Below are 11548 nucleotides of genomic sequence, written 5' to 3' on the forward strand. Positions count from 1 at the left end.
TTTCGTCAGGTACTCAGGCTCCCTCACACATTTACAAAACATGCACAGTTGGTTCACTCTAAAAATTGTCCTTAAGTGTGAATGTGAGTGTGAATGCTATGTATATGTGCCGTGTGATTGGCGGGCGACCAGTCCAGGGAGTCATCAGCCTCCCAAAGTCAGCTCGTATAGACTCCGGCAAATCAAACCTATGGATGGATGGATGGATGGATGGATGGATGGATGGATGGATGGATGGATGGATGGATGGATGAATGGATGGATGGATGAATGGATGGATGGATGGATGGATGAATGGATGGATGGATGGATGGATGGATGGATGGATGGATGGATGGATGGATGGATATTTCTGTGCAGGACATTGAATTAAAAACCTCACCAGAGTTTGCTTTCTAGAGTTTTTTTTAGTATTACTGTAAAATTAAAAAGGTCTCACCTGCTCGATAAACTTTGAAGACACGTCTTTGTCGTACTGCTCCATCACATTTTCTCTGCCCGCCCGTCAGGTTTCCATGGGGATAGTGGTGAATCACTCTGTCGGTAGGAACCCAGTTGTCAAGGACTTGCATATTGCAGTGGAATTTCCCACATTCTAAAAGTCAACACGTGAACCAAAAGAGAAGGAACAAAGAGTTTTGTCAACAGTACATTCAGGGTGATTGGCAGACAAACATTGATTTGTTAGGATTCCAAAACATCTTTTTAAGAAATGCAGTATTCTCTTCTAACCTCTTGAAGCTTTAATTGCTTGAAGACAAATATATTTCTTAATATTCTGACTTTGGAGATTCTGGACAACTCACCGACCAATCACTGGACACAGTCAGACATATTTGAACTAGTATTAATATGATGAAATCATATTTGAACTCATACCCCCAAAAGGTTGAAGAAGGTGCAGGATTTCTAAAATGGCCTGAAAACAAACTGCTGCAAATGTGGAGTTAAAAGCCAAATAAAGTCTCAACAAATCTTGAAGAAAACTAAATTGAAACCTGCTTCCAAATACCATACTTGACCCAGCCGTCAATGACTGCTGGTGAAACAGAACTTTGTATTTTGCCAAGCGTAGTCATTCTTTTGCCGTGCAAGCTACCAAGGAGAGGATACATTGAGCGACCTTTTCCTTTCAGCTCAATATAATATAATCCTTCTGAACATCACTCAACAGATTGAAAAATACTTGACTTTGGATGTGTGGAGGCTGCAATTCAAAGATAAAGGTGCACTTCCGGTCCTACCATATGAAGCTTGGATAGTGACGCTCCTCGCACGTAAAGCTCTCATTTATGGAATTCATCACGATTCCTACAAAACGTACATAGACACCCAAAAAAAGGTCCTTTTGAGAAAGCAGGTCGAATCATTTGATAAATCAAAGACAAACTGAAAATAGCTGAGACATGACAGATCATTTCTTGGACATATCAAAGATTAGCTCAGGTTGGCTACTCTGAGAAGGTCATTGCACTCGGATGAGACGCAACGGTGGCATGATCAAGCAGGAATAAACGCAAACGAAACAAACAAACAAAAAAAAAATCTAAATACCTAAAAGGAAATTAGCAGGTGACATTTTTTTCCCATGGTATGAAACGTCAACATGGCAATTTAGTCTTTTTTTTTTAGCTATAGCAAGCAGGAAAAAGACACACAGAACTCAATTGAATTTCTATAGGCCTGCATGAAGACACATCTTGTAAACAAGAGTCGCATAGACAACAAGAGCTTCCCATGGGCCACTGTCCTGACTAAATGGCTCCAAAAATAGAGTTCATTTGCTTTCCCAGTTTGATCAAATTTGATAGGCAATTACCTCTGATAGATAAAAAGGGTGGTCCCGCCCGCTCCAAGAAGCAGGCTGTATACAACTCCTCTGAAAAACACAATTATGCAGCCATTTATAGAGGCAACTAAATTGTTTGTGTGCTATGAAAATTGAACTACAAATCGGGGCCCAATTGACTTGCTATTTCAGAACGTAGCGACAAACCGACAGGTGCTTTTGGAAACAGATTACGGTCAATAGCTATTAAACTCCATGTTACAAATACACACTTGTAATTATCTTTGGCCTCTTTATGTAACTGTTGAGTGTATTTTTCAGTTGAGTTGAATGGCCTCCCTCGTATATGATTTGGTTCAATACGGAAGGGAAATAAGTCACATTTGTTCGGAGGCCGTGTTGTCTCCAGCTGGCTCAGCAATTCACAAAAGGATCAATTCAGATTCATCGATTTTGGTCAAGCTGTCACCATCGTCAACTTTTCATGAAGTGTACAGACAACGGTTTGTGTCATTCCTATTCAAACGGCGTCTTTGCTAAGACTTTGGATTAGATGGCGACCTGTGCGGAAAAAAAGCAATGGATGCCAGCAGTCGGAAGAACAAGTGATCAAGTCAAATAACAAAAGAAGAGGATGAGATATGACTACTGGTGTAGGTGTAGAGACGCGTGCTGAGCCACGGTTCAATATAAATATTATTGCCTGCCTCCCTCCCTCAAAAGCCTACACAAATTCCTCCCAGCACGACACTTTAGATGAGTGGTTGGACAAAGGCATGAGAACAAAGATCTAAAGAAATGTGAATTTTGCACCAAACAATCATTTCTGGTGCTCGCTTGAGAACCCGCCCAATAGGGTCCACCCATGAGAAGAATCAAATCATTTCAAAAAGGGATTTGCTTTGAGATCATTGTTTGTGTGTTGCTTCAACCAACATTCTTAATTCAGCGCTGCAATTAGCAGCATTTCTGAACGTGCATCTCAGTAGATGCGACAAACACTTGGAGAGCTGCTTACTCATCCTCCACTACAGTACGTGATGTGTTTGGTGTAGCCGCTGCTCAGCTGTCCACTCCCACTTCAATTCTCACTGTAGGCTGCGGCTCGGGAAGGCCCCAAGCACGAGGATCATCGAGTAAAAAAAATGATGCCCACCTGCTGGCAAACGCTCTCCCACATCAAGACGGCGCTTCCTTACAAGTCCTCATTGATCTTTGTCTCCGGCCACAGCCTGTGCCAGCCACCATTTTCAGAACATATTTGGATATTTCTTTCTCTACTGATGATTGTGAGGTTACTTTTGAGTTAAGCGGTGTTGCAAAATAGTTCCTTCAAGATTCTTGTCAGGACAGAAAGAGAAGCACATTTGAATGCTTCAAATCACTTCTTGTGACATTCTGGAAGAGAGCTGGCTGCAGTGATTTCTTTCATTTGAGCAAACGGCCTTGCACGTGTTTCAGAAAGAAGAAAGTTCAGTCAAGTAAAAAAAGGATCTGTATGGGATGGGATGGTACAGTATGTTGCACATGAAGATATTCTCACATGACCACTACGTGACTTCTGTCCCCGCACTTTGCAAATGTGTCTTTTGTGTGACTCATGTTTTTGTGCTACTGCAGCAGCAGCAGCAGCAGCAGCAACTGAAGTGTCCTCTGTCACCTTCTGGTGTGTACTTTCTTTCTCAGCTCTCGTCTGCCTCCCTCAGGTTCAAGCGGGCACTTCCGGTTCCCATGGTCATTAGTATTCATGTGATGCTGCAGACCTCTTTCAACCAGTGTCGCAGGTTTTTTAATGAAGCCTTTTCAGCTGGGGTCCAAAGCGCTTATTGTTTTGACATTTGTCCAACGCTTAGTGCAAACTCCAGACCGGATAACACATGAGCGACTAGGCTACGAGTAAATATGCATGAGAAGCTTTTGTAAATGAACTTTTCGTTGGCATCATAGAGCCACGTTATGCGCATGAACAAAACCTGACCTGCATAACCTGATGAGTTGTGTAATATTATGACACAAGAGCCTTCCAAACAATGAAAGCTGTTTACGTTGCGCAATCGGCTCATCATCATGATTTGAACGGTGACATTCTTAAAGCAACTCTCCCTGTGAAAAATAATATTCGGACTTCCTTTCCAAAGCTTATAATGAAAGCTTTTAACACAGAATCTTTGTCAATTTGATCTCAATTTTGCATCTCTGCCTTGTCCGCACGGATAACGTCATCTCCTGGACCTGTTTAAGGTGGAGAAAGATGATCTATCTATCTGAAGCAGCAGAAAGATGTGAACCGACTGAGACATGCATCTGTTTTTGCTTGCTTTTTTGGAAGTACCATTAAATTGGGGAGCAGTGCATTAAAGTGACGACAATGGCTAGCTACCATGGCAACAATACTCGCTTCACTCAGAGGAGTCTGAAAAATTGGACAGACGAGTCAATCTTTGTAGTTAGCATATGCATTGAGTTTTAACAATGCGTTGCAAATGACGCCAATTATTCACAAATGCATTGTGCACGGATCGTGCAAACCTGCAATGGAAATGTGAATCATTGTGTCACAACGATGAGTCATACCAAGACAACAAAGATGTGAAGAAAAAAAAAAAAGATGCAAATGCAGTGAGCATCTTATGACAAAAGAGTGTCAAATGATGGCTAAGTGTCACATGAAAAAAAAAAAACATCTATTGTAACACAGTTCATATCAACCGTTTGATACATTTACAATTGGAATTGACCTTAAGGCTACTTTCCACTTGGTTTCAACTTATGGATTCTTCCCATCACTTGACCTGACGTGTGTGTTTTACTGACGTCCAGGCTCGTCAAGGGTTCTTCCTTAGTATGTCATTGTGACCAGTAAGTGCAATCCACCCACCCACCGCATTTGTGTTCTCTCAATGGACGGTTCATTTGTGTTTGGCTCCGAATCAAAAGGGTATGCGAGAGCTTGTCGAGACTCCAGTGACGTCAACGGCATTGTAAGAAAGGCAAGCGGCGACGACTGAGCACTTGTTGCAATCACTCGTGTCTAGTTCCGGCCACGCCTGATGGTTTGATGAAAGCATCGGCTGCTTACATTTTGACACGGTGGCAATTTGCTCCCCGTAGCCCGATGACTTCAACAACGAACGATGTAATCATGCCTTTTTTTTTTTTTGCATGCGGCACCCCCCACCTTTGTTTCTGTGTCAGAAAATGTTCACGTCAAACAGGGCTGAAGCTTTCTCTATCTTTTGGCCAGTCAGTCACAGAGAAAGTCAGAGAGGCGCGCCACACGTCGTCCGGCATGACTCGTTCATTGCGTATTCAATCCAGCAAGTGTTCATATTGCTCAGCTAAAGTGAGCAACTTGACCTTTACATACATGACATTTTCTCATCTTGATGACAAGGCGCTGAGGTGCTGTTTCTAAGATGGACTCATATGGAGATATGGGAGATAGATATACTTGACAGCAAAAGTAGGAAGCAAGCTGGCAGTCCCAGAAGCTAAGAAAAAAGCCCCCCAGGTTCAAGTTGGGGAGGCGCCCGCTTGCCACCTTCACAGTGACACAAAGTGTGCCTAAGGCAGGCTAGAGGCAAAAAGTAGCAACTGCGTCCCAACGGCAACATCAACGCAGCCTTTGATATTGTGCACAGACATCACGCAGTACATCCACAGTCTCAAAGTACAATTCCAAAGGAACATTTAAAAAAAAAAAAAAAATTCATTGCTGCTTTGATTGGCGTGTTGAGTACCACACTCACACAGGGAACTCCTCTTCCGCAAAGAAACACATTACCATGGAAACTGAACTTGACATATGGAGTCCTCCCGAGCCTCTGCAAGCTTTGTTGCTGTGGTGATGTGGTCAAAATTCCAAAGGTGAAAAGTGTGCAAACAGAAGGACATCTGTGCTGGATTTTTACCAAGGCATTCAAAGCATCTTCTGCAAAACCGCATTGATGCGACAACCAAAGCTTTTGTGTGTGCACAAAGCCAATGCATACACCAATATGCCTGGCTGGACCAACGTTTTGTGAGGTTGAACCTCCGAAATATATCATGCAACTATACAATTCAACAACATTGCTGCTGGGCAAAAGCGTTTGTGATGATCACAATGACCCGCATTGGCCGTCATTGTCTGAATGCTTCCGGCTGCAGCTCAACAGCGAATACTAATGTCATAATTATGGTAACCCGGCAACAGGAAACGGGCTGCCCTGATGGAGAGAGCCAACAAAGCCAGCCGTCTGTCCGTCCCTCCCTCCGTCGGCTTCAAACGGAAGCCAACAAATTCCGCATCCAGAGGACATCTTAGCAGGACTTGCACCACTTTTCCAAGACATAGACACCATGCTACGAGTGCACTAGTTGTTTAGATAAAAGTCCATTTTTATTGCATTATTCATGGTGGAAGTATGATTCATTATTGGAAAATACCTTGACTATCAATTTTTTGCAGATGACCAAAAAATAGTCATCCCTTTTCTGGATTCCTTCTCATCTGGGCATTTCAATAATTATTTCTACAATATCAAGAGACTTTCTATGTTAGTAATACGGTAAAGACAGACTGAGTGAAAAAGATTTGTTTTTTTTTCTTCAAAGAACCAAAAAGGGAAGTATGATGTATTTCGGTAGGTTGAATGGAAAGATTGCCTGCTTTTTAAAAAGACAATCAATGGGATATGTCTTTAGCGTTCCTGACCGAAATAAAATTCACAAAAGAGCTCTCTGAGATGAAAACTAATCTTCACTTACAAAGAGCTACATCCTGCTCTTGAGAATTACATCTGTCTAAAAAACCCAATCCACTACCTGCACAGAAACAGCGTCAATCCACCGAGAAAAGGAAACTATTTTGACTTAATGGAAATTCTAAATTCAGCACTCCTTTTCACAGTATCGGTGGCCAAGAGTTCCTGTCTCAGTGGCGCGTATCCGTAGCCTGCTGAGAAGCATATTTAAGGTCTGCGAGGGGCCATTATGAGGCGACCACAAATAGCCCATGATTGCAGCACATGTTACGCGTGCATTGCCGTGATGTGGCTCGGGGTCGTCCTCTCTTTGATGTAAACTAATGACCCTCGCTCCGCAAGATGATACGAATACCATCACTATGAAGGAAGCGCCAGCCACCCACCATCTCCCTCCTAGTCATTATCGCTTCCATTTAAAGCACCAGTTAGGGAGGGAGGGAGGGAGGTTGGAGGGATGTCGTCGGTCCAGTAACGTGTAATTGACCTTGTCTGATTTCGACTTGTTCTCGTTCGGTCTCGTAAGCACAAGGCTCTAATTCACAGAAGGTTGACTCATTCTTGTTTTTCGGAAAACCTCCCTCCCTCCCATCTATCCATCCATCTATCCATCCATCTATCCATCCATCCATCTATCCATCCATCCATCCATCCATCCATCCATCCATCCATCCATCCATCCATCCATCCATCCATCCATCCATCCATCCATCCATCCATCCATCCATCCATCAGAGGGGGGCAGTTTTTTGGATCATGAGCAGATCCTTTCTTAGTCCTCAAGTCTTGGCTGGCCTTTTGGTCCGATCAGTCCATAATGCTTTGTTTGTTGCTCATTTTAGTATATAAAATACCTATTACTTATATCGGGAGATATACATTCACAATTTAAAAGTCTTCTTGAGCTTTTCCCCCATATATTATAATGAATTGAGTTGTAGTGCATCCATCACACAGTGGTGACAATGATTACATACTGCCATCTAGTGGCTCGTTTGTGAATCAAGTCTCGATGCATTTTGGAATGAAAAGACGCTCCTGTTCTGTTGCGTGTCCTTTTGGAATCCTCGAAGCGATTGAGGTTTTAATCGCAAGTCATACTTTTTGCAGCAATCAAATGGCATCAATACAATCTTCACAATGACATGACTTTTCCCACCAATCAATATTGCAATTTGCAAGCGTGCAAAACATGACTCGCTCTGGAATAAGAGAGTAGTTTGTGTCCCGAACACCGAGAGGCGCTGTACTAAATTGAAGTTTCTTGCAACGCCATCTTATGGCAAACGAGTAAGAAGACAGCTGGGCTCGCTCGCTCGCTCGGCAGGGTAGGCGTAAACCAACCCCTAAGGTAAACCCAATTGATCGTCATCTTACAGCAATCCATACAATTGTATCATCCTTTTATTTAGCTTTTGAAAGGCATCTGTATCCCCCCCCCTGTGCTTAACACGATCAAACGCACCAGCGGCTTTAATATCTAGTGGGGCTAAATGTTAGCTCGGCTAGTTGCGTCAACAGTGTACATTGAACTCTCCAAACCAAGGTAATTAAGGAATGATTACAATATAATAAGCAGTTTGTGGCGTGCACGGAGGTACGTTTGACGATTGCATTGTTGCGAAATGTCCGACTCTTTCAGCACTCTAAATAAGATCCTGATCAAAATATTCTTCTTTTTTTTTTCTTTGCCCTCCCTGTTTTGTTCACCTTGCAGCCAGAGATGAACTTGACGTAACGTTTGGTGTTTCCACAAGTTTGCCTTTTGCACTTCAAGACAAATGCTTGAGAATGATGGCTCAAGGTGTGATGGACGGTGCGGTTACACTTGTCATCAGGGCGCCCAACCAGAAATATGATGACCAGACTATTAATTGCTGCCAGAACTGGACTGTGGAGAAACTCAAAGCCCATTTGGCAGATGTCTACCCCAGCAAACCGGTGAGTCGAAAAACAACCGTGAACTCGAAACATCTTTCCGAGTAGTATTGACCAATGCTCGTTAGGCGTCGTGCAAATGGAATGTTTGTTTTCCCCTCAGAACCATGTGAAGTAGGTCAATTGGAGAAAGAAGTAGTTCAAAGTTCAAAGTCACTCTATGGTCAATCCCTTCATATGTCCAGACACACAAAGAAAGCCAAATTCCGTTTCCTCCATCCCACGGTGACGAGACGCAGTACACGATAAACATACAAGCAGACGACACAAAATAGCAGCCTACCTTTCCACACTTTTGGGTGTGTCAAAGAGGAGCCGTCTCGTCGGCCGGCGCCTGTCGAAACATCAAAGTGTCAATCAACAAATGCAAACAACAACAATTGAAAATGATGCACTGTACGTTAGCGCCAAACATAGAAGTAGAAAATATCGATTTTTCTCTTTCCGATTTGGAAAGAGCAAGTTAAGACTTGGAAAGAATATGAGCGCATTGATGGACATGTGAAGCCAGGTCAAGAGGTCAAGCAATATGTGCTATTTGGGGATTTCAAATCCTCCAGTCTAGAAAGGATTACATTGTTAGTGGTGTGGTTAAGATTTACATAGCGACATTATGTGCACTGGCTTGGTTAGACTTTGTGTTGTGGTGGCTTGTGCAATAGAGGGGCCAGATGAGGAATTTCTCCTTTTTTTTCCGGGTAGAGCTCCAAAGACCAGAGACTGGTGTATTCTGGCAAGCTGCTTCTGGATCACTTGACTTTAAAAGATGTGCTCCGAAAGGTACGTAACTCCCAGTCGTATAAGCAAAGGCGAGGGCGTAACGAGTCCGAACATTTTGCAATGCCTTTTCCAGCAAGACGAGTATCATATGCTTCATCTGGTGTGCCCCTCACCCACGCCCCCCAGCTCCCCGAAGCCCACCCGCAGGCCTCGAGAGAGCGCGGCCGAATCCTCGGTGAGTGAGCGCATCGGTGACATGCTCCTCGCTCCTCTTTCGTCATCAGCTCCATTTTGTTTCATCATTCGCTCGCCTTCGTGCCCAAAGAGGTCCCATACGGCCACTCTTGCCAGTCGAAGCGTACTAATTGGATGCTCTGGTTGACAGGTCACTCAAACTGCTCGTCCTTCCTTCCCCGGTCGACACAGCCAATCCGAGGAGAGCGGTGACGGACTCCCACAACGAGGTGTACAGTTCTCTTACGAGCAGTTGCATCAGCAATTCATCAACAGGTACTCTGGGATTCACTGTATCATCATCATGCAAAAAAAAATGGATATCCATGTTCGTCGGCTAGCGTGATTATCCATTTATTGATCGTCAAGAATTGTGTTGGTCGTGCGGAATTTTCAATCGATTAACCGAGCGGCACGTCGATTGTTGCATGCGCTTCATGGTGTCGTGGTGGTCTTCTTTTTCTTTTTCTCCCCCCCCTCCCAGCTGGAGTCATTTCTCTGCAATGTCCACCCTTCCCACAAACGCGACCCCCTATTACAACCCCATGACGCTCTTGTGGTGGCAGCAGTTGTACGCTCGCCAATTCTACATGCACTAGTAAGTCTTGACTTTTCCAAGGTGCTAGTCATTTCTCGTTTAAATGCACGACTTCTCTCAACAGTCATTTACTGGCAGCCACCTCCCAAAACCTAAGCCACGGCCTACCCAGGACTCCCCCCGTCCCCCAAGCAGAGCCCCTGAGCCAGGGCCCGCGGGCGGATCGCCGCGGCAACCCCGAAGTGGAGATGAACGCCCAAGGGGGGGAGATACTGAACGAGGAGGATCTCAACCGGGATTGGCTGGACTGGGTGTACACGTTTTCCCGGGCCGCCGTCTTACTTAGCATCGTGTACTTTTACTCGTCCTTCAGTCGCTTTCTCATGGTGATGACGGCCATGCTGGTGCTCTACCTGTGAGTGGCTCCTCCGCATCGCTTTATGCAATCCAATTCTACGACGCCTTTCCAAATTGTGTAACGTCATTTGTGCTTAACAGCCACCAGGCCGGCTGGTTTCCCTTCAACCTGGAAAATGAACTGCAGCTTCCTGGAGAAAATCAGGACGAGATGGAGGCAGAGCTACAGAACAATGACCTCCATGGAATGGTATGCGGCTGACTTTTGGGCTATTGGCTTGATTGGCTATGTTGTCACCGGCCACAGCAATAGAACTAACTAACCGCTTAGGTTGCTTTTACGCAAGTGCTTGTAATGTTGTGGCCAGTTATCTAAAAGAATGACATTAGGAAAGACATGCTTGTGATCTTTTATTTTTTCATTCCATTCCAATTGAGCAATCATTGCAGAATTACAGAAGGTTTTGGCTTTTTTTTTTTTTCCCCCTTCCTGACAGGAACACGTCGCAGACGACAGCTCCGACGATGATGAAGGCGGGGAAAGTGGAGAGGAAGGCGCAGAGGACCCGAACGGCGTCATCCCCCAAACGGGCATCCTGTCCTCCATGTGGGCATTTATCATCACCTTTTTCATGTCGCTCATTCCCGAGGGACCGCAAAATGCTGCCAACTGAGCTGGACTTCAATATAAAGCGGCGAGCTGCTCTGCTTGTTTTGGGCTGAAAATTGTAATGTGAAGAATGGACGTTGGATGGATCGATCGATCGATCGATGGTGGTGCCATGTTAGCTTAGTCTGACCCGCTTGTCTCTAATGTATTCCAAATGCATCAGGAGACACGAGGAGTAACACTACTATAACTAGACAAGGTCAACGGATGCAATCCTTTCTTTGTGGGACAAGATGGCTTTTTAAAGTTGGCTGTTGTCAAACTGCCTGACACCACAGAATGGCTGCTGCTGTTACATATTTAAAATGCGGAGACGCTGTCATGGGTTGTGTTTTGTTTGAATTTTTAACCCTGAGCAACACGGTCGATCAGTCATAAAGAATGACCTTATTCTGGGGCTATGAAGAAATGGTCTTGCTCCTTCCTTCTTCAACTTTGGAAGTAAAAATGATCATTTACACAAAAAGCTTCAATATTTGCATTTATGCCAGAAATACAATCGGTTCAGAAAACGTGACCGTTTTGAGGAGAACCACTAAATCCAAATCCTTCAGCTC

At 44.2% G+C, this 11548-nt stretch overlaps 1 protein-coding gene across 2 annotated transcripts; it reads left to right on the forward strand.

Annotated features, from left to right (window-relative positions):
* The first annotated feature begins 7804 nt into the window (after positions 1–7804).
* LOC133144149 (homocysteine-responsive endoplasmic reticulum-resident ubiquitin-like domain member 2 protein) lies at positions 7805–11400 on the forward strand. 2 transcript variants are annotated; one of them, XM_061266623.1, is made up of 9 exons: positions 7805–7885; positions 8252–8475; positions 9175–9252; positions 9326–9427; positions 9578–9702; positions 9911–10024; positions 10089–10379; positions 10463–10571; positions 10819–11400. In XM_061266623.1, the coding sequence occupies exons 2-9, from the start codon at positions 8326–8328 to the stop codon at positions 10993–10995; spliced, it is 1146 nt and encodes a 381-aa protein (XP_061122607.1). In that variant the 5' UTR covers positions 7805–7885; positions 8252–8325; the 3' UTR covers positions 10996–11400. The 2 variants fall into 2 exon arrangements, with proteins under 2 accessions (XP_061122607.1, XP_061122606.1); XM_061266622.1 differs by having other exon boundaries at positions 7835–8080.
* Positions 11401–11548: the final 148 nt, after the last annotated feature.

Source organism: Syngnathus typhle, linkage group LG20, assembly GCF_033458585.1.
Source record: "Syngnathus typhle isolate RoL2023-S1 ecotype Sweden linkage group LG20, RoL_Styp_1.0, whole genome shotgun sequence".
In the NCBI taxonomy this organism is placed as follows: Eukaryota; Metazoa; Chordata; class Actinopteri; order Syngnathiformes; family Syngnathidae; genus Syngnathus; species Syngnathus typhle.

Excerpts from the sequence above, each read along its gene's own strand:
- LOC133144149 (XM_061266623.1), top strand. The coding sequence starts at position 8,326 with ATGATGGCTCAAGGTGTGATGGACGGTGCGGTTACACTTGTCATCAGG. Across the intron at positions 8,476-9,174 it reads ATGTCTACCCCAGCAAACCG|AGCTCCAAAGACCAGAGACT; the intron begins GTGAGTCGAAAA and ends TTTTCCGGGTAG. Across the intron at positions 10,572-10,818 it reads ACAATGACCTCCATGGAATG|GAACACGTCGCAGACGACAG; the intron begins GTATGCGGCTGA and ends CCTTCCTGACAG.